Source organism: Pecten maximus, chromosome 7 (genome assembly GCF_902652985.1).
Source record: "Pecten maximus chromosome 7, xPecMax1.1, whole genome shotgun sequence".
Taxonomy (NCBI): Eukaryota; Metazoa; Mollusca; class Bivalvia; order Pectinida; family Pectinidae; genus Pecten; species Pecten maximus.
The window spans coordinates 39,064,775-39,092,160 of record NC_047021.1 but is presented as its reverse complement, the minus strand read 5'-3'; the positions used below and the strand labels follow the sequence as shown (position 1 = coordinate 39,092,160).

The 27,386-nt window shown below is 38.5% G+C and overlaps 1 protein-coding gene across 1 annotated transcript; it reads left to right on the top strand.

The window, feature by feature from the left end:
* The first annotated feature begins 15,676 nt into the window (after positions 1-15,676).
* Positions 15,677-24,214, top strand: LOC117330808 (mitochondrial carnitine/acylcarnitine carrier protein-like). Its single transcript, XM_033889305.1, has 9 exons — positions 15,677-15,821; positions 16,703-16,795; positions 17,585-17,712; positions 17,981-18,071; positions 18,896-19,013; positions 19,625-19,697; positions 20,305-20,414; positions 21,170-21,294; positions 22,606-24,214. The coding sequence occupies exons 1-9, from the start codon at positions 15,726-15,728 to the stop codon at positions 22,666-22,668; spliced, it is 897 nt and encodes a 298-aa protein (XP_033745196.1). The 5' UTR covers positions 15,677-15,725; the 3' UTR covers positions 22,669-24,214.
* Positions 24,215-27,386: the final 3,172 nt, after the last annotated feature.

Below are 27,386 nucleotides of genomic sequence, written 5' to 3'. Positions count from 1 at the left end.
GAAAAATACTGAGTACTATGGAAACCCTGAAGGGAACAAGGAATAGCAAATAAGTGGCAACTTGATGTGAATTCAGGGCTTCCGTAGAAACCACATAATTTTGATATTGTGCACAAAATTCTTCTTTTTATGGTCAGCTTAATTATAATCAGAGCTCCCATTTAATCAAAATCATGATCAGCAACAGATTTTTGTTTGTTCTCGGTGAATGCTGATTAATTTTTTTCTATCTGTTAATGAAGTTAATGAAATTGATTAGCGTTTGTGGCTTGTATGTTTGTATCCTGGCTTGTACGTGAACAGCTAGTGTCATTTTGAGGTGGGGTCAGTAGTAATTGATGACTACCTCATTGAACAACATACGGGAGGCCCGTCGCATTTCATTCAGAGCAATTAAGGTAAAGTGTTTTGCCCAGGGTCACAACCAAGACAGCACAAACCGGTCCATTTCTCAGCTTCCCGAGAAACACAAACCGGCACGGGTATACGTAGGGAGCGTACGTCAGACTTTCACCTGAGGTTACGTACGTGGCCGGCGCTGTAACTGCCCAGTTATACAAAGTCAGTCTGACATCTTGAACCACGGGATCAGCAGGTCTATAACGGGAGTGAAAGTATGTAAACAAATAAAAGCAAATGACGTCACTTGATGCTGACGGCAAATTGTTTTATTAAGATAAAGCTCTACCAGTGATCGTGTTTACCATCACTCGAGTAATTATGGAAGCGTCTTGTTGTCATGTAAGTTTTTCATCTCAAAATTTCAAGATGCTATATATCAAAATATTTCTATTTACAAACTCAAAATCAGCAGTGGCGTAGGAAGCGGGGGGGCAGGGGGGGCAATTGCCCCCCCACTTTTTTCAGTGGGGGGGGCAAACATATCTTTTTGCCCCCCCACTTTTTGACATTAAGTTGATAATTTGTGAAGTTAATTGAGTTCATAATGAGAACAAGACAGAAACACAACATGAATAGGAATGCGCGGTTTTAACGTGAATAGAGTGATACTAATTACCGACAGGTACGAGGAAATACAAAAAAAAATTCAGCTCGCGCCTACGGCGCTCGCTTTATCACTAAATTACTGCCCCCCCTTTCGATTGCAGATCCACAGGGGGGCTTCGCCACCCTGGGACCCGCTGGGCGGACCCCAGACCTCCCGCAAAAAGGAAAAAAAAATTCCCTCGCGCCTACGGCGCTCGCATGATCACTTAATTACTGGACCCCCCTTTCGAAAACTCCTGGATCCGCGCCTGATCCCGAATTATTGGAAATGTGCTATATTCATTTTCCGCGGAGGGCTTAGACCCCCTTGAACCCCCTATCAGGGCGCTGCCCTGGACCCGCTGGGCGGCCCCTCAGACCCCTCGTAAAAAAAAAAAAAAAAAAAGCAAAAAAAATCGGCTCGCGCCTACGGCGCTCGCATTATTAATGAATTACTGGACCACCCGCCCTTTCGAAAATCCTGGCCGGGCCTGGTGATTCATGTTTTGCCATAAATAATATATCCTGATTTGCGTTAATAACTTAATTTGTACTACATAAATTATCAAAATTATCATGGGATGTTGAAATGATAATTATTGCCTAATTTTGCGGAGATGGCATACGATTTGTTTAGTGCGTAAAATTTAAGGTTAAAAAAAATTTTGCCCCCCCACTTTTTGACGACTTCCTACGCCACTGATCAGTATGTATCTCGAATATACATTCATTGTAATTTTTTTTAATTTGATATATAGGCTCCCATTTGTACCCAGCTGTGCATGTTGAATTCTGACACTGATCCAAAAATGGCCGCCTGGACCATCTGGGAGAACAATTGAAGTTTTTTTCGGCATAGCCGTATAATATTCTTTTGACCCCGGATATGACGCGACAGGTGGCGTTACTGGTCAAGATGAAGTATGCAAAATACAGATATGCAGTTAAAAACGAAACAAAGTTCAGATTGAATGCAAGCTGAATAAGTGGATGTATCTTTTCAAATGACACATTAGGGCCTAATAAAAATACATTCCTGATTCAAATGCAGTCTTATTATCACCAAAAATGATTCAAACTGATATAATTTTGTTATCCGTGCTGAAACACATTAGTTCGTTAATCTTTGTTCACCAGCAGTTTTAGATTATAACCACCAGCATTAAAACTATGTCGTTTATCTTTTTTAAAGATATTTCTTTTTTAAAGATATTTCTTGTTTATCGCTATTTATTGGAAATTTCTCGGTGAATCTTTCTCGGATTTCATGAATAAGTTCCCCTGTGTCCCTTTATTGCTTGATTTTAAGACTGAATTCAAACATCTTGGATTTTCTAAGTTAAAGTTTATTGTTGTTATTTCTTAGAAAGTTTACAAAGACTCTCTCTCTCAGATTTCACGATACGTGATCTCACGAGTCTAGGATACAATTATTTGTCAAATTGTTTGTACGCAATGATGCGACTCGAGTCTGACTTAACAGCAGTTTGACGTTCCGTCAATATCAATATTTTATATTATAACCGCAATTTTTAGTTCCCCGTATATATATACTAGTACATACGAATTTTACTTTTCTATTTTTCTTTTCCTTTTTTTTTATTTTTTTTTTTTTGTTTTTTGGAACAAGTTTATGTTTTATGATGTTGAATCATAAGCGAGTTCCCCACTAACCTCGCACATTGACATAACAATATTTTCCAGTAAGTTTAATTATGACGACCTTAACTTTATTCAAGGAATGCCCCTTAAAGTGTGTATTTTAACTTACAATTTTAATATACATATATGACCGCAAATTACCAAGAAAAGAAAGCGATGCGGCATCAATAATTTGCGGTCATATGTATATTTCATCATTCATATTTTACGGGAGGAGTGGGATCAACGTGTATCCAATTTGTATAATTGCAAATTACATTTTGTAAGCATATTTAATCAATTCGAAATAAATCAAATAATGTATTTCATAATTTGATGCTTTTATTATGTGTTCGTATAAATTATAAACACACCTATCTTGAGTCATGCGTAACCAGCCAGAACAAATGTATGAAAATTGCCTATTCAAGTGTAAGATGACGGAATTTGAGAGACATTAACTCTACCAGAGGCGTAAATAGCGAACACATAATATTAGTCTCCGATTTTAAAAACAATGTAATCCAGCAAATAATTTTGTCTTGTTTCCGCAGAAAGTTTAGACCAATTATGACGTCATACAGACTATGACGTCACAGACAAAGCGAAAAAGAAATCATTCATAGCAACCAACTTTAACGCAACTACCACACATACGGACTGCAAAATGCTAAGAAGATTTTTGGGAATTCTGCCGAAGTCGGTGCTCACTGTGAAATTTCACAAGAGGGTTTTGGAAAAGAAACCAAATACAGAGACGCCATGTTTCAAATTGATTGAAAAGATGGCACTTGATGTTGTAAAACCGACGCCCGGTCATTACTCAGTCAATACAGAGAGAATATCTAAGGTAAAATACCTGCCACAATTTTCTACCATTGAAAATTTATCGCTATGTTTCGTCCGACTGACCATTCCGACAGAGTTACACAATTGCGATATGTTAAAAGTCGCTCACCGTCTTTTGACACCATCAATGGAACATTTCACTTCCGGTACACCAGTAAAACACAAGAAAACCGCTATGCGGCAGATTATGCAGAAAGAGACATGTATGAACGCCGTGGAAATGTATATGGGGCCAAAACAAGAATACAAGTACAAGTCATATTATTCTTTGTTCGTGTCAAGTAACAATCATGTCGACATAGTAAGCAGTTCATACGTAACCGAGAAACCAACAGGAATTATCGTCTACACTGCCATCTTAGAAAAAGTCTCCAACGGACCCTGTACAATCCACTACAACATCATGTTGATGAACTGGTGTGGCTGGACCCTCTTTCCATGGCGCGCATCAAAACGAGTGTCATAAACGCAAGGTACTCAAACTGCTTGTCCAATAAATGGCGCCAAGACAGGCATGGTCGCCTTCGGCATGAGGACTTTCTGTTCTTGGTTGCATCGCCTTCTGACCCTGCATGGTGTGAAACGGACAGTACAGCAACTTTCGCTCAGGTTTATGACTGATTTCGTGTAGATTCTGGACTAATTATGTATATACATAAATGTACATTTACTTGAATGTATAATAGTGGATTGATTTAGTGGCGTGGTTCAAATAATTACAGACTTGTGTTAATTTACATCTGAATAAGTACATGTATACATATATATACATACATATATGTAAAAGTAGATCAATAAATAAAAATGAGTTTTAATGAAAGTTTAAAAACACGCAAATTAAATTTGTTTTATATTATTGGTATCAATAAACATGACTAACCTTCGTTTTGTGTTGTTATTTATCTTTCTGTATCATACAAAATTCATGGATTTATTTTTATGAATATCGGTAGATTTACAAATACCTAAATAGTCTCGTTACAATTCACTCAAGATGCACAAAAACAGTTGTAATAGACCGGACGACTTAATAGCATCACAAAGAAAAATACGTATATCGGAAATGAAAAAGGCAAATGGTTAGATTCTTTATCATGACAAAATCTAATCTGAATTAATACGCCCGACTGAAATAATGCACGTGCTACTTACGCACAAGGTCACGCGATCCACAATACACGCAATCATGTGTTCAGTTGTTTTAATATAAACCTTCTATAAAGCATGCACGCGCATCATGGTTACACATGCACACTGCAAGTTAACTACCGTATTAATGTAATACAATATCACCATGACAATCAGACTTTATGGTTGCTTTGGTATAGTCACCTTATATAGAGAAATAAATGAAATGGAAATGAAGTTATAAAAAAAGTGCGTGAGGCATTCTAGTTATGTCTTTGTTCAGACATCTTCCTATCCATGACACAAAACTTCGTGAAAACTGGCAACGGACTTACGGCTATTCTCCAACGTAATAATTAAAAGGCGAATCTGATCAAACTCGACAAACGAGATCATAGTCTAATTGCCACTTGGCACCAAGTTGATGAAACCGGAAGCGCATGTCTTGCGCCGAGTCGTTCCACTTGAGGCCGGTTGGGCAGGTGTTGACGTACACTCCCCACATATCACACTGCAGGAATTTGTTGGAATCTGGGGCGTAAGAAAAGAAAAGTTGTCCAGCAGAAAGTGACTCCACTGTACATGAGTTCTTCATGGTATCTGTAGATCTAGTGACCATTGCTGTAAAGCCCCCCCCCCCCCCCCCCCCCCCAAAAAAAAACAACAACAAAAACAACAAAAACACACACACACACACCCGTCCTCAAGTGACCATTGCCGTAGGTGCCCCCAACCCCCCCAACCCCACTCGTTATCTAGTGACCATTGCTATACGTGTGCCCACACACCCCTACTCGTGTGACCGTGGTTGTTGGTGTCCCCTTCCCGTATCCTAAATGAAAGAAAAGTAGAGGAAAATATTCGTCTTTTGGAGAACCAATAAAGACAATTCAAAGATGGACGTCAATGAAGAAAATTCAATTGTGGGCATAAGGAAAGAAAGACAATTCAATGCTGGGCGTCAGTAAAGGCAATTGTGGGCGCCAGGAAAGACAATTCAATGTTGGGCGACAAGAAAGACAATTCAATTGTGGGCATCGGGAAAGAAAGACAATTCAATGGTGGTGGGCGTCAAGGAAGACAATTCAATGCTGAGTGTCAGTAAAGACAATTCAATTGTGGGCGTCAGGAAAGACAATTCAATGGTAAGCGTCCCAAAAGACAATTCAATTGTTGGCGTCAAGAAATAGAGTTCAACAGCGGGCATCTAGAAAGACAATTCAACTGTTGGTGTCAATAAAGACAATTCAATTGTGGGCGTCAATAAAGAAAATGCAACTGTGGGTGTCAATAAAGACAATTCAATTGTGGACGTCAGGAAAGACAACTCAATTGTGGGCGTCAATAAAGACAATTCAACTGTGGGTGTCAATAAAGACAATTCAATTGTGGGCGTCAATAAAGACAACTCAATTGTGGGCGTCAATAAAGACAATTTAACTGTGGGTGTCAATAAAGACAATTCAATTGTGGGCGTCAATAAAGACAATTCAACTGTGGGTGTCAATAAAGACGATTCAATGGTTGACGTCAGAAAAGACAATTCAATGGTGGTGGGCGTCAGGAAAGACAGTTTAATGGTGGACGTCAATAAAGACAATTCAATGGTGGACGTCAAGAAAGACAATTCAATGCTGGGAGTCAAGAAATAGAGTTCAACAGCGGGCATCTAGAAAGACAATTCAACTGTGGGTGTCAATAAAGACGAACTCTATTTCTTGACTCCCAGCATTGAATTGTCTTTATTGACGTCCACCATTGAATTGTCTTTATTGACGTCCACCAGTAAACTGTCTTTCCTGACGCCCACCACCATTGAATTGTCTTTTCTGACGTCTACCATTGAATTGTCTTTATCGACGCCCACAACTGAACCGTCTTTATTGACGCCCACAATTGAATTGTCTTTATTGACACCCACAGTTGCATTGTCCTTATTGACGCCCACAATTGAATTGTCTTTATTGACGCCCACAATTGAATTGTCAATGAAGAAAATTAAATTGTGGGCATCAGGAAAGAAAGACAATTCAATGCTGGGCGTCAGTAAAGACAATTGTGGGCGCCAGGAAAGACAATTCAATGTTGGGCGACAAGAAAGACAATTCAATGTTGGGCGACAAGAAAGACAATTCAATTGTGGGCATCGGGAAAGAAAGACAATTCAATGGTGGTGGGCGTCAATTCAATGCTGAGTGTCAGTAAAGACAATTCAATTGTGGGCGTCAGGAAAGACAATTCAATGGTAGGCGTCCCAAAAGACAATTCAATTGTTGGCGTCAAGAAATAGAGTTCAACGGCGGGCATCTAGAAAGACAATTCAACTGTTGGTGTCAATAAAGACAATTCAATTGTGGGCGTCAATAAAGACAATTCAATTGTGGGCGTCAATAAAGACAATGCAACTGTGGGTGTCTATAAAGACAATTCAATTGTGGAAGTCAGGAAAGACAATTCAATGGTGGTGGGCGTCAGGAAAGATAGTTTAAGGTGGACGTCAATAAAGACAATTCAATGCTAGAAGTCAAGAAATAGAGTTCAACAGCGGGCATCTAGAAAGACAATTCAACTGTGGGTGTCAATAAAGACAATTCAATTGTGGGCGTCAATAAAGACAATTCAATTGTGGACGTCAATAAAGACAATTCAACTGTGGGTGTCAATAAAGACAATTCAATTGTGGGCGTCAATAAAGACAATTCAACTGTGGGTGTCAATAAAGACAATTCAATTGTGGGCGTCAATAAAGACGATTCAATTGTGGGCGTCAATAAAGACAATTCAATGGTTGACGTCAGAAACGACAATTCAATGGTGGTGGGCGTCAGGAAAGACAGTTTAATGGTGGACGTCAATAAAGACAATTCAATGGTGGACGTCAATAAAGACAATTCAATGCTGGGAGTCAAGAAATAGAGTTCAACAGCGGGCGTCTTTATTGACACCCACAGTTGAATTGTCTTTCTAGATGCCCGCTGTTGAACTCTATTTCTTGACTCCCAGCATTGAATTGTCTTTCTTGACGTCCAGCATTGAATTGTCTTTATTGACGTCCACCATTAAACTGTCTTTCCTGATGTCCACCACCATTGAATTGTCTTTCCTGACGCCGATATATCATTCGAATAGATTTTCTTGACGCAAACATCGAATTGTCTTTCCTGACGACCACCATTTATTTGTCTTTATTGACGCCCACCATTAAATTGCCTTTCTTGACCCCCCCCCCCCCCCCCCCTGTTGAATTGTCTTTATTGACGTCCACCATTAAACTGTCTTTCCTGATGCCCACCACCATTGAATTGTCTTTCCTGACGCCGATATATCATTCGAATAGATTTTCTTGACGCAAACATCGAATTGTCTTTCCTGACGACCACCATTTATTTGTCTTTATTGACGCCCACCATTAAATTGCCTTTCTTGACCCCCCCCCCCCCCCCCCCCCCTGTTGAATTGTCTTTCTTGACGCCCACAACTGAATTGTCTTTACTGACGTCCACCATTGAATTGTCTTTCCTGATGCATATATATCATTTGAATAGTCTTTCTTGACGCCCACAATTGAGTTGTCTTTCCCGACGCCTACTATTGAATTGTCTTTCTTGATGCGAAACATTGCATTGTCTTTATTGACGCCCACAATTGAATTGTCTTTATTGACACCAACAGTTGAATTGTCTTTCTAGATGCCCGCTGTTGAACTCTATTTCTTGACGCCAACAATTGAATTGTCTTTTGGGACGCTTACCATTGAATTGTCTTTCCTGACGCCCACAATTGAATTGTCTTTACTGACACTCAGCATTGAATTGTCTTCCTTGACGCCCACCACCATTGAATTGTCTTTCTTTCCCGATGCCCACAATTGAATTGTCTTTCTTGTCGCCCAACATTGAATTGTCTTTCTTGTCGCCCAACATTGAATTGTCTTTCCTGGCGCCCACAATTGTCTTTACTGACGCCCAGCATTGAATTGTCTTTCTTTCCTGATGCCCACAATTTAATTTTCTTCATTGACAATTCAATTGTGGGCGTCAATAAAGACAATTCAATTGTGGGCGTCAATAAAGACAATGCAACTGTGGGTGTCAATAAAGACAATTCAATTGTGCACGTCAGGAAAGACAATTCAATGGTGGTGGGCGTCAGGAAATACAGTTTAATGGTGGACGTCAATAAAGACAATTCAATGCTGGGAGTCAAGAAATAGAGTTCAACAGCGGGCATCTAGAAAGACAATTCAACTGTGGGTGTCAATAAAGACAATTCAATTGTGGGCGTCAATAAAGACAATTCAATTGTGGACGTCAATAAAGACAATTCAACTGTGGGTGTCAATAAAGACAATTCAATTGTGGGCGTCAATAAAGACAATTCAACTGTGGGTGTCAATAAAGACAGGAAATACAGTTTAATGGTGGACGTCAATAAAGACAATTCAATGCTGGGAGTCAAGAAATAGAGTTCAACAGCGGGCATCTAGAAAGACAATTCAACTGTGGGTGTCAATAAAGACAATTCAATTGTGGGCGTCAATAAAGACAATTCAATTGTGGGCGTCAATAAAGACAATTCAACTGTGGGTGTCAATAAAGACAATTCAATTGTGGGCGTCAATAAAGACAATTCAACTGTGGGTGTCAATAAAGACAATTCAATTGTGGGCGTCAATAAAGACGATTCAATTGTGGGCGTCAATAAAGACAATTCAATGGTAGACGTCAGAAAAGACAATTCAATGGTGGTGGGCGTCAGGAAAGACAGTTTACTGGTGGACGTCAATAAAGACAATTCAATGGTGGACGTCAATAAAGACAATTCAATGCTGGGAGTCAAGAAATAGAGTTCAACAGCGGGCGTCTTTATTGACACCCACAGTTGAATTGTCTTTCTAGATGCCCGCTGTTGAACTCTATTTCTTGACTCCCAGCATTGAATTGTCTTTCTTGACGTCCAGCATTGAATTGTCTTTATTGACGTCCACCATTAAACTGTCTTTCCTGATGCCCACCACCATTGAATTGTCTTTCCTGACGCCTATATATCATTCGAATAGATTTTCTTGACGCAAACATCGAATTGTCTTAAAAAAATAAAGACAATTCAATTGTGGGCGTCAATAAAGAGAATTCAACTGTGAGTGTCAATAAAGACAATTCAATTGTGGGCGTCAATAAAGACGATTCAATTGTGGGCGTCAATAAAGACAATTCAATGGTTGACGTCAGAAAAGACAATTCAATGGTGGTGGGCGTCAGGAAAGACAGTTTAATGGTGGACGTCAATAAAGACAATTCAATGGTGGTGGGCGTCAGGAAAGACAGTTTACTGGTGGGCGTCAATAAAGACAATTCAATTGTGGACGTCAAGAAAGACAATTCAATGCTGGGAGTCAAGAAATTGAAAGACAATTCAATTGTGGGCGTCAATAAAGACAATTCAACTGTGGGTGTCAATAACGACAATTCAATTGTGGGCGTCAATAAAGACAATTCAATGGCGGTGGGCGTCAGGAAAGACAGTTTAATGGTGGACGTCAATAAAGACAATTCAATGGTGGACGTCAAGAAAGACAATTCAATGCTGGGAGTCAAGAAATAGAGTTCAACAGCGGGCATCTAGAAAGACAATTCAACTGTGGGTGTCAATAAAGACAATTAAATTGTGGGCGTCAATAAAGACAATTCAATTGTGGGCGTCAATAAAGACAATTTAATTGTGAACGTCAGGAAAGACAATTCAATGGTGGTGGGCGTCAGGAAAGACAGTTTAATGGTGGACGTCAATCAAGACAATTCAATGGTGGACGTCAAGAAAGACAATTCAATGCTGGGAGTCAAGAAATCGAGTTCAACAGCGGGCATCTAGAAAGACAATTCAACTGTGGGTGTCAATAAAGACAATTCAATTGTGGGCGTCTATAAAGACAATTCAATTGCGGGCGTCAATAAAGACAATTCAATTGTGGGCGTCAATAAAGACAATTCAATGGTGGACGTCAGGAAAGACAATTCAATGGTGGTGGGCATCAGGAAAGACAGTTTAATGGTGGACGTCAATAAAGACAATTCAATGCTGGACGTCAAGAAAGACAATTCAATGCTGGGAGTCAAGAAATTGAAAGACAATTCAATTGTGGGCGTCAATAAAGACAATTCAACTGTGGGTGTCAATAACGACAATTCAATTGTGGGCGTCAATAAAGACAATTCAATGGCGGTGGGCGTCAGGAAAGACAGTTTAATGGTGGACGTCAATAAAGACAATTCAATGGTGGACGTCAAGAAAGACAATTCAATGCTGGGAGTCAAGAAATAGAGTTCAACAGCGGGCATCTAGAAAGACAATTCAACTGTGGGTGTCAATAAAGACAATTAAATTGTGGGCGTCAATAAAGACAATTCAATTGTGGGCGTCAATAAAGACAATTTAATTGTGAACGTCAGGAAAGACAATTCAATGGTGGTGGGCGTCAGGAAAGACAGTTTAATGGTGGACGTCAATCAAGACAATTCAATGGTGGACGTCAAGAAAGACAATTCAATGCTGGGAGTCAAGAAATCGAGTTCAACAGCGGGCATCTAGAAAGACAATTCAACTGTGGGTGTCAATAAAGACAATTCAATTGTGGGCGTCTATAAAGACAATTCAATTGCGGGCGTCAATAAAGACAATTCAATTGTGGGCGTCAATAAAGACAATTCAATGGTGGACGTCAGGAAAGACAATTCAATGGTGGTGGGCATCAGGAAAGACAGTTTAATGGTGGACGTCAATAAAGACAATTCAATGCTGGACGTCAAGAAAGACAATTCAATGCTGGGAGTCAAGAAACAGAGTTCAACAGCGGGCATCTAGAAAGACAATTCAACTGTGGGTGTCAATAAAGACAATTCAATTGTGGGCGTCAATAAAGACAATTCAATTGTGGGCGTCAATAAAGACAATTCAACTGTGGGTGTCAATAAAGACAATTCAATTGTGGGCGTCAATAAAGACAATTCAACTGTGGGTGTCAATAAAGACAATTCAATTGTGGGCGTCAATAAAGACGATTCAATTGTGGGCGTCAATAAAGACAATTCAATGGTAGACGTCAGAAAAGACAATTCAATGGTGGTGGGCGTCAGGAAAGACAGTTTACTGGTGGACGTCAATAAAGACAATTCAATGGTGGACGTCAATAAAGACAATTCAATGCTGGGAGTCAAGAAATAGAGTTCAACAGCGGGCGTCTTTATTGACACCCACAGTTGAATTGTCTTTCTAGATGCCCGCTGTTGAACTCTATTTCTTGACTCCCAGCATTGAATTGTCTTTCTTGACGTCCAGCATTGAATTGTCTTTATTGACGTCCACCATTAAACTGTCTTTCCTGATGCCCACCACCATTGAATTGTCTTTCCTGACGCCTATATATCATTCGAATAGATTTTCTTGACGCAAACATCGAATTGTCTTAAAAAAATAAAGACAATTCAATTGTGGGCGTCAATAAAGAGAATTCAACTGTGAGTGTCAATAAAGACAATTCAATTGTGGGCGTCAATAAAGACGATTCAATTGTGGGCGTCAATAAAGACAATTCAATGGTTGACGTCAGAAAAGACAATTCAATGGTGGTGGGCGTCAGGAAAGACAGTTTAATGGTGGACGTCAATAAAGACAATTCAATGGTGGTGGGCGTCAGGAAAGACAGTTTACTGGTGGGCGTCAATAAAGACAATTCAATTGTGGACGTCAAGAAAGATAATTCAATGCTGGGAGTCAAGAAATTGAAAGACAATTCAATTGTGGGCGTCAATAAAGACAATTCAACTGTGGGTGTCAATAACGACAATTCAATTGTGGGCGTCAATAAAGACAATTCAATGGCGGTGGGCGTCAGGAAAGACAGTTTAATGGTGGACGTCAATAAAGACAATTCAATGGTGGACGTCAAGAAAGACAATTCAATGCTGGGAGTCAAGAAATAGAGTTCAACAGCGGGCATCTAGAAAGACAATTCAACTGTGGGTGTCAATAAAGACAATTAAATTGTGGGCGTCAATAAAGACAATTCAATTGTGGGCGTCAATAAAGACAATTTAATTGTGAACGTCAGGAAAGACAATTCAATGGTGGTGGGCGTCAGGAAAGACAGTTTAATGGTGGACGTCAATCAAGACAATTCAATGGTGGACGTCAAGAAAGACAATTCAATGCTGGGAGTCAAGAAATCGAGTTCAACAGCGGGCATCTAGAAAGACAATTCAACTGTGGGTGTCAATAAAGACAATTCAATTGTGGGCGTCTATAAAGACAATTCAATTGCGGGCGTCAATAAAGACAATTCAATTGTGGGCGTCAATAAAGACAATTCAATGGTGGACGTCAGGAAAGACAATTCAATGGTGGTGGGCATCAGGAAAGACAGTTTAATGGTGGACGTCAATAAAGACAATTCAATGCTGGACGTCAAGAAAGACAATTCAATGCTGGGAGTCAAGAAACAGAGTTCAACAGCGGGCATCTAGAAAGAAAATTCAACTGTGGGTGTCAATAAAGACAATTCAACGGCGGGCGTCAGGAAAGACCATTCAATGGTACGCATAAGAACAGACAATTTATTGGTGGGCGTAAAGAAAGACAATTCAACGGCGTGAGTCAAGAAAGATAATTCAATGCTGGGAGTCAAGAAAGACAATTCAATGGTGGGCGTCAGGAAACACAGTTTAATGATGGACGTCAAGAAAGACAGTTCAATGCTGTGCGTCAATAAAGACAATGCAATGTTTCGCGCCAAGAAAGACAATTCTACCGTGGACGTCAGGAAAGACAATCAAATGATAGGCGTCAGGAAAGACAATTTAATGGTGGTCGTCAGGAAAGACAATTCAAATGATATATAGGCGTCAGGAAAGACTCATTATTAGGCGTCAGGAAAGACAATTCATTGTTGGGCGTCAAGAAAGACAATTCAACAGTGGGCTTCAATAAAGACAGTTCAATGTTGTGCGTCAATAAAGACAATTCAACGGCAGGCGTCAGGAAAGACAATTCAATGGTGGACGTCAATAAAGACAATGCAATGTTTCGCATCAAGAAAGACAATTCAATAGTAGGCGTCGGGAAAGACAATTCAATTGTGGGCGTCAAGAAAGACTATTCAAATGATATATATGCATCAGGAAAGACAATTCAATTGTGGGCGTCAGTAAAGACAATTCAGTTGTGGGCGTCAAGAAAGACAATTCAACAGGGGGGGGGGGGGGGGGGGGGGTCAAGAAAGGCAATTTAATGGTGGGCGTCAATAAAGACAAATAAATGGTGGTCGTCAGGAAAGACAATTCGATGTTTGCGTCAAGAAAATCTATTCGAATGATATATAGGCGTCAGGAAAGACAATTCATTGGCGGGCGCCAAGAAAGACAATTGAATGCTGGGTGTCTGGGATCTATTATTTTCTTATTACCCTTCTCCTCTCCTTCATTCAAACAACGGCGTCTTCTAGTTTCATTACAATATATTCTGCTTATTTTCATGCAAATGTTAATAAATACGTGTTTCCGATCGTGGCATTGTAGTTTTCATATAAAAACTCAATGTCATGGTAATCTATGAATAAAACAAAACAAAACAAAAAACCCATCAATTTACTAGTCGGTCACAGCTGTCCGATGGTACAGTTTACATCACAGATGTCTAATAATAGAAAACAGTTTCTCACATATCTAAATCAGCTAAACAGATGCTGACAATGTGTTTCTGAGGTTTGTAGTTATTTTCTTGAGTAATAAACCTATGGTACTTCCAACATAATTATATAATTAGTTTTTCTTTGTTTTCATGGTAAATACTCAAATGTGATTGGTCGAAAAATTCTTTTCATTCTTCTATGAAAAAATTCCGAGAATGGCGCGAAAAATGTGACCTCACAATACGACAATTGACGTTGCGTATTGATTTGAGAAAAAGAATCCCATTTAAAACCAGTAAAATTGTACATAAAACATGTTTTAAATTAGAAAATCATTTTCAAAAATTAATTATAAGCGTTGATGTCAATTATTTTTTAGTTTCATAGGGGTATGAAACAAATTTTGTTTGCAAACGCGGATTCTTACAGTTTGCAAACAAAATTTGTTTCATACCCCAATGAAATTAAAAAAAAATGGCATCAATGCTTAAGTGAATATCTAATTAAGGTATTGAGCAAAAAAAAAAAAAAAAAACCAACAAACAAACAAACAAAAACACACAAACAAACCCTCCCACAAGAGATATCATATGATCACAGGTGTATAGAAAGCCGATAATTTCCAAGGTGGATTTTCTCACGTCCAGTGTTCATATCAGGATTAAAAACCATCCGACGATGTAAAAAACAACAACTTTAATTTGATAAAAAAACAAATCACGTCATTAGAACTTCAAATGAGCGATTGCACGAGGGATGGTGACACGTACAATAGCAATATAATGCAATAAAATAATACTTTTAGCGCGTGACTTCCAAATCACGGCTATGTTGCCCCACAATATAATCTATTCTTTCTTAACTTGCCTTGGCTTATGTTGAAGTTTTCACAAGTATATGGCTACAAAAGCCAAGGCAAATTAAGAAAGAATAGATTATATTGTGGGGCAACATAGCCGTGATTTGGAAGTCATATAGTGTTCGACCTAATGCATCATTTATAATTTGGCGATAGCGGACAAGAGAAAAAGAAAATAATAATTGGTGTGTGTGCATATATATATATATATATATATATGGACTAAAACCCCTTAAAAACCTGGCACAAAAAATAAAAGTGAACTTCGATGAAGAAAAACCATGGCAAAACTTGAAAAATGTTGTCTATTATGCAAAAAAAGTTTAAGTAAAAAATAGACCGATTGCATCGGAGAACAAAATACAAAATATTGTTTCCCCATTAATTTTGCCGTAACACCGCTCCTAGACCTCATTGTAAGTTTTAAATTCAATTTATAAGATATTTCAGCCAACTGTATTTTTCTTTTCCACATTGAATGTGCGCGGAACTTTAATTCTTTTTGTGTAAGGGCCCGTAACTCTAGGTAATTTCCGGTTATTTTTTTAGGACCGGCTAGCGCTGCGAAGTTCAACAGTCATGGGGAAGAAGTCGAATCCCGTCAAAGATTTTATCTCAGGGGGTGCTGGGGGAGTATGCTGCGTTTTTGCAGGCCACCCTCTTGACACGATAAAGGTACTTGGAAGGTTTTTTTCTGTTGCAAACTGGCGAGATTGGATGAATGTTCTGAGTGTCGGTCTGCAGACTCTACTTTCATGTTGATAACAACCGTACTAACGTGGTTTTATCGTATCAAATTGATAGTGCAGTATCACGAATCCTAGTATTTGCCTTGTCACACTCTTTCGCAAAGCTTTTTTTATTGCATTCACACAACTTCTTGAAATGAAACGACCTGGAACCTTGTCACACAATAATGGGAACGACCATTTTTATTTCTGATGGACTTTGAACCCTTGTTACAGTCCACTAACTGCACTGACTTTGAATCACTTTAAAAGCAATGTCGGCCTATATACATATAATATGTTATGACAAACCAATCTAGCATTTCCATACAATCAACTTGTAGATGTTGTATACTGCTGTACAATAGGCAGATTTGGGTGTTGCACACAGGCAAATAAATAATTAATATATCCCAATGTATCATCTACTTTTAGGTTTAAATAAATTGCCACACAGTTTAGGCCTATATGTTGGAAAATAGATATCAACTAGATGTCTAAATTACAGTTTTGTTATTTTCAAATTTGAATTATAATGTAAAGTTATATAGTTGTAATAACGTCCTTGATAAAAATAATTCTTCTCTTGTCTTAAAATCCTCTTTTCTCTGTTTTGCAATCCCCTTTGTTTGTCAAATTAAGTCTTTAAATTGTACTCTTTCGATTAATTTTCTTTTCTTTTAGTATTTTGTCAAATTGTTTCTTAAATTGACTGCTGAATGTGATATTCAGATGATCCATTCCTCTTAGAAATGATTTACAAAAAAGTAATTCACACCATTTCCATTTCATTTTCGAATAATCATTCACTGATATTATTTACCCCAGGTGCGAGTACAGACCATGCCCAAGCCAGCACCAGGAGAGAGCCCACTTTACAAGGGAACGATGGATTGTGCTATGAAGACTATACATAAAGAGGTAACATCCACACATTCAGTTTATAGCATGTTTTCAGTCCACTTTTCCCTTAAAATTATGTCTGTTTAAAATACAGTCGAATCTGTCCAAACGACCATCTCTATTAAGCGACTCTCTGTTCTAAGCGACAATTTTCAATTCTTCCTGAGCATCTTCACTATATATTTTAACTCTATTGAGCGACACTCTGTTTACTGCGACCAGCGACCGCAATTTTTTTATTCCTGTGGTAACAATAACTCTCTAATAAGCGACCAGAAGTCTCCAAAATGCCTTCCATTACCATTTTCGCCTTCATAACACCCAAGCAGTTTTAATAGTTGTACTACATAATCTGTTATAACACAGAAGTGATGGGACATATTTTGGTTGCAAATCCATCATCAGTTATCGGATATGCTTTCTGATGTAGCTAAAGCTGGTCGACTTTGTAAAAAATTCCTATACAATCAATACAATTTGCACATGTGTTCATTTTCTGTTGAGTTCATATAATTTTTCTTTTATGTAAATCTAACTTGAAAACATCCATTTTACCATGGTTTTTGCTTATGAATAAAATGTCTTAAAATGTGACATATTTATTTTGTATACTATATATAGACTATAAAATATGCCCGATCTTAAATGCAGGAAAATATTGATATACTGATGATCAATTATGAAAAAGCACAATTAATGATCAGATCAGCTAAAGTTAAACAGTAAGGTGATCAATTAAATCCAATCATTTTCCTGTTACTATATAAATGGGTGTACATGTGACATATGTGGGTTTTTTTTCTTCAGGGATTTTTGGGACTCTATAAAGGTATGGCTGCACCTTTGATGGGGGTGGCTCCGATGTTTGCCATCTGTTTCTTTGGCTTTGGTGTCGGCAAAAGTCTACAGCAAAAGAAGCCTGGTGACTCTCTTTCGTAAGTTTTTCCAATTGTCTTATGTTAAAGAGGGGCTGATGAAAATTCTGATATTGTTTTACTTAAACATGCATAAAATAAGGTTTCATTATGAACAGTTTTAATGATACCATACATTAGCACATAAAGAAACATCTTGCATCAAATCAATAATGACTTTGTTTCTTAAGTTTGTTAAGTCATGCTTCATGCTCTAAGATTAGATTCTGTAAGTCTTCAGGTAGATAGGTAAATACAGCACTGCATTTTACCCGTATTCTTTATCCAGGTATTTTCAAATCTTCATGGCTGGAGGATTGGCCGGAGTATTCACCACAGGGATCATGACCCCTGGGGAGAGGATCAAGTGTCTTCTCCAGGTAAGTCATAACCTTCATGGAGAGTAAAGTGTCTTCTCCAGGTAAGTTATGACCTTCAGGGTGAGTCAAGTGTCTTCTTCAGGTAAATTATGACCTTCAGGGTGAGTCAAGTGTCTTCTCCAGGTAAGTTATGACCCCAAGGGAGAGAATCAAGTGTCTTCTTCAGGTAAATTATGACCTTCAGGGTGAGTCAAGTGTACATGTCTTCTCCAGGTAAGTTATGACCCCCCAGGGAGAAAGTCAAGTGTCTTCTCCAGGTAAATTATGACCCCAAGGGAGAAAGTCAAGTGTCTTCTCCAGGTAAGTTATGACCCCCAGGAGAAAGTCAAATGTCTTCTCCAGGTAAGTTATGACCCCCAGGAGAAAGTCAAATGTCTTCTCCAGGTAAGTTATGACCCCCAGGAGAAAGTCAAGTGTCTTCTCCAGGTAAGTTATGACCCCCAAGAGAAAGTCAAATGTCTTCTCCAGGTAAGTTATGACCCCAAGGGAGAAAGTCAAGTGTCTTCTTCAGGTAAGTTATGACCCCCAGGAGAAAGTCAAATGTCTTGTCCAGGTAAGTTATATCCCTTAGGGAGAGAGTGCACTGTATTCTCCAGGTTAGTTAGGACCCATGGGAAGAATTTATCCAGGTACAAGCTATGTTTTGACCACAAGGGAGATTTCCGGTCATATGACTTGGTTTATCATTGCTCAAGTATAAACAAAAATTGCATATATACTTCATTGATGATATCGTTCATTTGGAAAATACACTTACAATATGATTGTATTGATACTGATTTATGAGGAACTTCTGAATTTATATACAAAACGTTTTAATACAGATCCAGGCTGATTCAAAGGTGAAGAAATATGCTGGTCCCCTAGATTGTGCCAAGCAGCTATACAGGGAAGGTGGAATCCGCAGTGTCTATAAGGGTACTGCAGCAACTCTCCTCAGAGGTAGGTCACAAGCATTATAGAGAGGGTGTAATCGGCAGTGTCTATAAGGGTACTGTATCAACTCTCCTCCGAGGTAAGTCACAAGCATTATAGGTAGGGTGGAATCGGCAGTGTCTATAAGGGTACTGCAGCACCTCTCCTCCGAGGTAATCCACAAGCATTATAGGGAGGGTGGAATCTGCAGTATCTATAAGGGTACTGCAGCAAATCTCCTTCGAGGTAATTCACAAGCATTACAGGGAGGGTGGAATCCACAGTGTCTGTAAACCGTACTGCAGCAACTCTTCTCCAAAGAGGTTAGATAGATGCTATTAAGGGTATTTCAGCAGCACATATAGACTGTTAGATAATAGACCCAGTTCGACATCATTTAAACAATCAGTTGAATTTGATACGACTGTGAACATACCAAGAGAATGACAACAAAACATTGTTGCAATTCTAAATCAACACTACATCTGTAAGTTTAAATCCAAATGTATGCCAAAAAAGGAAAAGCGAAACATGGAAAAACATGTTAAACAGGGGTAGGCTAGATGCTGTGGTATTAATACTTCATACTTTCATTAATTCATTAGATAATATTTAAAGAAGTTTTTATTTATTTACAGACATACCAGCCAGTGGAATGTATTTCATGAGCTATGAGTATCTACAACACACACTAACTCCTAAGGGAGGAAGGTAGGTCAAAGTTCAGTCCTGAAATAGGATGAATGTAGGTCAAAGTTCAATACTGAAATAGGACTAACAAACATTCAGGGCAACTTCTGATTCAAAATTTCCTTGTATTTTCATGCGGTTTGATGAAATTTTGTACACTTACATTTGGGGCTTATGTGTGTTGCACTTAAAAACTAGATCACAGTGACCTAGATTTTTACTTTTATGAACAATTCATCAGATTACCAGGAATTTTGTTTTCATGCAAGTGTACCAAACTTCATTTCTGTTTTCCTTGTCTTCAACTGATGTTATACAATAGTTAAAAGTAGGCCATAGACACTTATATTTTTTCAACTCCTCTGAAGGGGTTTTAAAAATGAAAAGAAAGATTCTGGTAGAAATCCTGCCTTTTAACTATACAGCATATTTACTGACTGACCAAGAACTGCAGTCTTAATTGTGCCATATCTTGTGAAGGATAAAAGAAACTGTTAGAATAAAAAAAATGAAGATTGATAAACTGTTTGTTATTGTTTATAATTTATTGAATAAAACATAAAGAATTCATGACTTAAGTGGTTCACACGTAATTCTTCACTATAATCGGAGAAATTTGATTTTACAGCCGTGATGACCTGAGTGTCGGACGTACCTTGATCGCAGGGGGTGTTGCAGGAATTTGTAACTGGGGAGTGTGTCTCCCAGCTGATGTCCTGAAATCCAGGCTACAGACAGGTGAGTTTGGTTCTGTCAGCTATATTTGTTATACATACTAAACATAAGTGCACCTCACTTGCTTATGTGTTGGTGCATGTATCCCAGCTAGTAAAAAGTTTTCTGGCATTATTTGTTTACAAGGCAGTATTTGTTTACAAATACATACTTAAATGCATGGGTGTATAAATCTTAGTAAGGGGGTCTAAAGCTGGTTAACTTATGTCAATCCAAGTTAACTTTTGTATTTGTAAGGAAAATATAGCTTGGGAAAGTAGATTTTTGTTAATAGGTCTTTCTGCAGGCTAGTACTGACATATAAACATGTATACAACATCACTGATCCTGACATGGTAAGCAATACATTACTGTATACCCAGTAATACAGATGTCTGCACCACCAAATGAACACATGTATGACTCATTTAGTTAATATTTGTAGTCAAGGGATTTTCCTGAGGCCCCCTTTCCCAATTTAAATTAATTCATCTTAAAGACAAATTCCAAAAAATTGCAGTTTACTCCAGAAAATTTATTTACCAATTGACCAATTTTCTTAGAATAAGGCAAAATGGCCCCATCCAAAACCAGTTAAAAAAACTCTGGGTTAGGTTGAGCCACAACAAAAGTCTTCATTTTCTCACAATCCATTTAACAACAAATTCAAGAGGTATTGCTTGTTTAATAGAACTTAAAAGCTGCATATATGCACAAAATGACTATAGTTTTATGGTTGGATTTAGTCATTAGTCCATTGTTGTTGTTGTTGTTGACAGCCCCGGCTGGCACATACCCCAATGGTATACGTGACGTGTACAAACAGCTGATGAGGGAAGAGGGCTTTTTGTCATTGTACAAAGGTTTTACACCGGTCATGCTCCGAGCATTCCCAGCCAACGCTGTAAGTATCCAGGCAATCTTGAGTATATATGCTTCATCATGTATTTGTACTATTTAAATATAAACTGAGTTAGTTTATAAAATCATATACTGGTATGTTTAAGTTACAGGCCCGAGATAAAGAATTGTTTTGAACATATGTAGAGGATATGCATTTTAGTTGTGTCACCGTCACCGTAGAAGTTTTGATTATACAAAACTTTCCTTCTCCTTAGTGGTAGAGTGTTGATTGTTTGTTACCTAGTTAACTGCCAGGGTCAGTTTTAGGTTTCAGCTCATTTCAGTAGCTGATGGTTACCTCGCTTAGTATACAGCCCCTTGCATGATATCCAGAGCAATAAGGGTAAGGTTTCTTGTCTAAAACTCAACCACACCAAAAATAATGGTCTGTTAAACTGATTTGTGTAGGAATTCAGTAGTGTATTGGACGAGAAAGACTGAGGTTGCTGATTATAGAAGTTTAACCTTCAGCTGAGTGATAGAGAAATGAACCAGAAAGTTTGAGGTTGCAGCTCAAGAAGAAGGTTCCATTTATGTTGGTTCTAAAGTGTCTGGTTCTAGAAGAAACTTCACTTTTGGTTGAGGCTACAGTGTTTGGAATAGAAAGTCTAAAGTTGGAAGCTCTAGAAGGAAATTCCTTGTCGGTCAGTTGTGGAGCATGGGACTAGAAAGTTTAAGGTCGCTTCTCCAAGAGGGAGGTTCCCTTTTGCCCCGTAGTAAAGTTTGGGATCACAAAGTCTAGGTCACTTCTCCAAGAGGGAAGTTCCCTTGTGGTCGGTAGTAAAGTTTGGGAATGCACAGTCTGAGGTCGCTTCTCCAAGAGGGAAGTTCCCTTGTGGTTGGTAGTAAAGTTTGGGACTACAAAGTTTGGGACTGCACAGTCTGAGGTCGCTTCTCCAAGAGGGAAGTTCCCTTGTGGTCGGTAGTAAAGTTTGGAACTACACAGACTGAGGTCGCTTCTCCAAGAGGGAAGTTCCCTTGTGGTTGGTAGTAAAGTTTGGGGCTACACAGTTTGGGACTGCACAGTCTGAGGTCGCTTCTCCAAGAGGGAAGTTCCCTTGTGGTCGGTAGTAAAGTTTGGAACTACACAGACTGAGGTCGCTTCTCCAAGAGGGAAGTTCCCTTGTGGTCGGTGGTAAAGTTGTCAAGTCTGGTTCCTTTTTGGTTGGTAGTAAAGTGTGGGTCTATGAAGTCTTGGGTGGCTGTAACACATACACCTCATCTGTTACACATGCAATCACTTTTGAATTATTAAAGTATCCCACTTCACGACATGTGTTAAATATATCTTCTTGATTTCCTTCTGTTTTAGGCCTGTTTCCTTGGATACGAGGTGACAATGAAGGCTCTCAACTGGCTGTCTCCTGAGAATTGATGCCTGTTACTTACATAGACTGCCTGTGTCTGAAAATGTATTACTGTACTAGGTACAATTGTGTCTGTTACCTTTAGCCTCTTAAGAAAAATGTGTTGAGGTTCGAGGTAGGTGTAACCAGTGTCCTTTGAAATCTAGTTGGAAATCTCAGGGCTGTGATATTTAGATTGTATTTGAGAGCATGCGATAGTCCTGTACATACATTGTACAGACTGTGAAATTGTTTTTGTAGGAATTGTGATGCCTTATACCATGTACTTTATACCTGAAAGGTTACTGGTGTGATTCACTTAGAAATTCATTTCTTTTTTTTAATATATATTTACTTTTGTTACAGAACGATTGAAAAACAATATATGCAGTTTGCAAAAAATATGCCAATTTGAGTTTCCCTATTGCACCTGAATTAAATCTTTAAGAGTTATTCTTCTATCCACTGATTATGATGCACAATGCATCTCAATCCTTTTTGTTTAGTTACCAAATTTGATTGTTGATTCACCGACATCCTGTCTTATCAGCATACCTGTTATAGAAAACGCATTTATAACATTATTCAAGAGTCATTTGAACTTATTATGATGGTAAACTTGCTTCAAAAAGCTGCTGTTTGGTATACTTGCTTCAAAAACTGCTGTTTGGTATTCAAGCTTCAAAAAGCTTTGGTTTGATAAATTTTCCTCTTGTTTATTTTTGATTACCAGGTAAAAGTTTTATTGTATACAAATTATGGCTGCATATTCAGAAGTACATCAGATTTGATAAGTAAATTTCAGTATGAAAGTGATTTGTACAAGATTCCAAACTCTATTATACTAAATTTTCATGATAGAGTCCATATAGAGGGAAAGAAATAAATGTTTTATTTTGTTATTGAGTATGTCTATTTAACATATCAACAGAAGTAGATTCTCACCTCTCTACCTCCTCCATACTCTAGAGGTTACATCCACTTTCACTCTTTTCATGTGGCTCCTGGTGTGTCAAGGATGACTTATATAAAAAGGTTATGTATATAATACTTCAACTTTTTCCGAGGTCAGGTGATTGTGTTAAACATGTTTACAAGTGGCCTCCATCTTTGTATGACTTAAGTAGTTGCAAGGAAGTGTTTTTTATCTGTAATTTATAAAATAAATTCTGGATGAATAGCTCAAACCTTCCTGAGACCTAGAAGACGAACTTTTTCCTAAACTACACTAAATGGACGTTGGTTCTTTGGGGATTTCCCCACTTTGTGATTCTTCTAAGACTAGCTTAGCCTCGATGTTTTTAGTGAATTGTCATTGTCACAGGGATTTGACACGTTGTTATGGGATACTAATACATTTGTACCACATCAATATTATAATATTCATAATTATTCTATCTGTCCCCTGTTCATACCAAAACTATACAAATAATTTAATGATGATTAGTTTTTGCCTGAGCTCAAGTTATTTTTTTTCTTTTGTGTTGATGTTGTGAACATATTTAGCAATTTGTTTCAATTATAATTACATTTCATATTGTAATCAGATTTAATAAATTATTTTTGAACACAATGCTGCTGTTTTCACCAGTTATTTTTATGTTTACCGCCACAAAGTGTTTTTACTTTTCATTCTGTATTTATATGAAACATTTCACAAGTACAACCTTCAAAGTTCAGATCAAATATATTTAAGCTTGCAACACAACATGCAAAACATTTGAATTATTTGTTGAATGTGAAATCAGCTTGATGGCCTTTAAAAAGAAATGTCATGATCGAGAGGTTGTACTACAGTACCTGGAAGCCAATCTAGGTTATTCTTTTGAATGCCAGCTTGCTTGCTAAACAAACTTATAAAATTAAAAGTGATAATAAGTCTTGTTGGCCGGAATGGAAGTGTCCAAGTGGTCTTACTGTGGCAGGAAACCAGAGTACCCAGAGAAAACCCATTTGGTTGTTAGCATATGATTGAGAGTCAGATCTGAATTTCTGGAGTCAAAAGCATACTCTTAAGGGTAAAATGGATGACCTCGTATGTACATAATTATGTATCATGAACAAAAACCCTGGAAAACATCTTAAGTTGAATGTGTAAAGGCATCTTACTGTCATCAAGGGAAATAACTTGCAACATGTAACTAAACTTCATCTAACAGGTTATTACAAAGTGATATGTCAAATTACAGCTACTTTAGTCTATTTAAAATATATATTTCTACCTCAAACTAATTGCAACAGAAAAGATTTGATATATATCATGAAGTACTACTACCAGTGAACAAAATATTAACAAGAGGCCCAGGGGCCTTAAAGGTCATCTGACTCTAAATTAAAACCCTTATATTATTGTAGTATGCATTCTCTGTAGCAAGTATATAGTGGCACTGTTGGCCATTGTGGCCATCTTGGAATTCTGACCAACCCAATAAATAACAACACTTGGTCTGGACCATCTAAGGATAATTTCTGGTAAGTTAAGAGCTGAATCCCACCGGTGGAATTTGAGAAGAAGTTTGAAATAGGTGTTGTTCAGGAAAACCATGATTGCGCAATCATGTTACAAAATGGCCGCCATTGCTGCCATGTCAAAGTTTTTACGAGACCGAAAAAATAACAACACTTTGTTGGCCCTCCTTCCTTAACATCCTCACCAATTTCCAGCTCAATGGCACCAGTGGAACTGGAGAAGAAGTTTAAAATGTGTTTTTCAAGATGGCCGCCATGGCGGCCATCTTGGATTTCAGACCAATCTAAAAAATAACAACACTTGGTCGGGATCATCTCAGGAACATTTCAGGTAAGTTTCAGCCCAACAGCACTGGTGTAACTTGAGAAGAAGATTAAAATGTGTTTTTCAAGATGGTGGTTATGGCGGCCATCTTGGATTTCGGACCGACCCAAAAAATAACGAAAAATAACACTTGGTTGGGATCATATCAGGATCATTTCAGGCAAGTTTTAGCTCAATAGCACTGGTAGAACTTGAGAAGAAGTTTAAAATGTGTTTTTCAAGATGGCGGCCTCAGCGGCCATCTTGGATTACGGACTGACCGGAAAAATAACTACACTTGGTCGAGATCATTTCAGGCAAGTTTCAGCTCAATAGCACTGGTGGAACTTAAGAAGTTTAAAACGTGTTTTTCAAGATGGCGGCCATCTTGGATTACGGACCGACCGGAAAAATAACTACACTTGGTCGGGATCATATCAGGATCATTTCAGGCAAGTTTCAGCTCAATAGCACTGGTGGAACTTGAGAAGAAGTTTAAAATGTGTTTTTCAAGATGGTGGCTATGGCGGCCATCTTGGATTTCAGACCAATCTAAAAAATAACTACACTTGGTCGGGATCATATCAGGATCATTTCAGGCAAGTTTCAGCTCAATAGCACTGGTGGAACTTGAGAAGAAGTTTAAAATGTGTTTTTCAAGATGGCGGCCTCAGCGGCCATCTTGGATTACGGACCGACCGGAAAAATAACTACACTTGGTCGAGATCATATCAGGATCATTTCAGGCAAGTTTCAGCTCAATAGCACTGGTGGAACTTAAGAAGTTTAAAACGTGTTTTTCAAGATGGCGGCTATGGTGGCCATCTTGGATTACGGACCGACCGGAAAAATAACTACACTTGGTTGGGATCATATCAGGATCATTTCAGGCAAGTTTCAGCTCAATAGCACTGGTGGAACTTGAGAAGAAGTTTAAAATGTGTTTTTCAAGATGGCGGCTATGGCGGCCATCTTGGATTTCGGACCGACCCGAAAAATAACAACACTTGGTCGGGATCATATCAGGATCACTTCAGGCAAGTTTCAGCTCAATAGCACTGGTGGAACTTGAGAAGAAGTTTAAAATGCGTTTTTCAAGATGTCGGCTATGGTGGCCATCTTGGATTTTGGACCGACCCGAAAAATAACAACACTTGGTCGGGATCATATCAGGATCATTTCAGGCAAGTTTCAGCTCAATAGCACTGGTGAAACTTGAGAAGAAGTTTTAAATGTGTTTTTCAAGATGGCGGCTATGGCGGCCATCTTGGATTTCGGACCGACCCGAAAAATAACAACACTTGGTCGGGATCATTTCAGGATCATTTCTGGCAAGTTTCAGCCCAACAGCACTGGTGGAACTTGAGAAGAAGTTTAAAATGTGTTTTCAAAATGGCGGCTTTGGCGGCCATCTTAAAGTTTCATCTTAATCCCACTGGTGGAACTTGAGAAGAAGATTGAAGTTTACGGACGGCGCACGGCGCACAACGCACGGCGGACGACGACGGACGAAGCATGATGGCTATAGGTCATCCTGACCCTTCGGGTCAGATGACCTAAAAATCTACAGAAATCTAAATTGGGGAAAGTATCCTAATAAGCGATTGAAAATCGTCTTAGGGCTATTAAGAATTAAAATATCTACCCCAATCCAGGACTCCATAATAAATCACTTCTATACATGGTTGGATTGCCTTCCCATTACTTCTATGTAATTTATTAAATAAATTCTATAGGTGGTACCCCTTAACCAAACCTGGAGTCCTGGGGTGGGGTAGATGTTTTACTGGAAAAGCCCTTACGTATTGGTGTGCGAGCTGTATGGTGTGTACAGGCTGCGGTAGAACGAGGGCGATAACTACGGTGTTGATATCTACGAGCCGTCTGCTTACCCAGACCTTTACAACATTAAAAGCAAACTTTCTCTATTGTTGAAAGTCAAATTTACATTGATCAAACAATCAGTCAAATCCA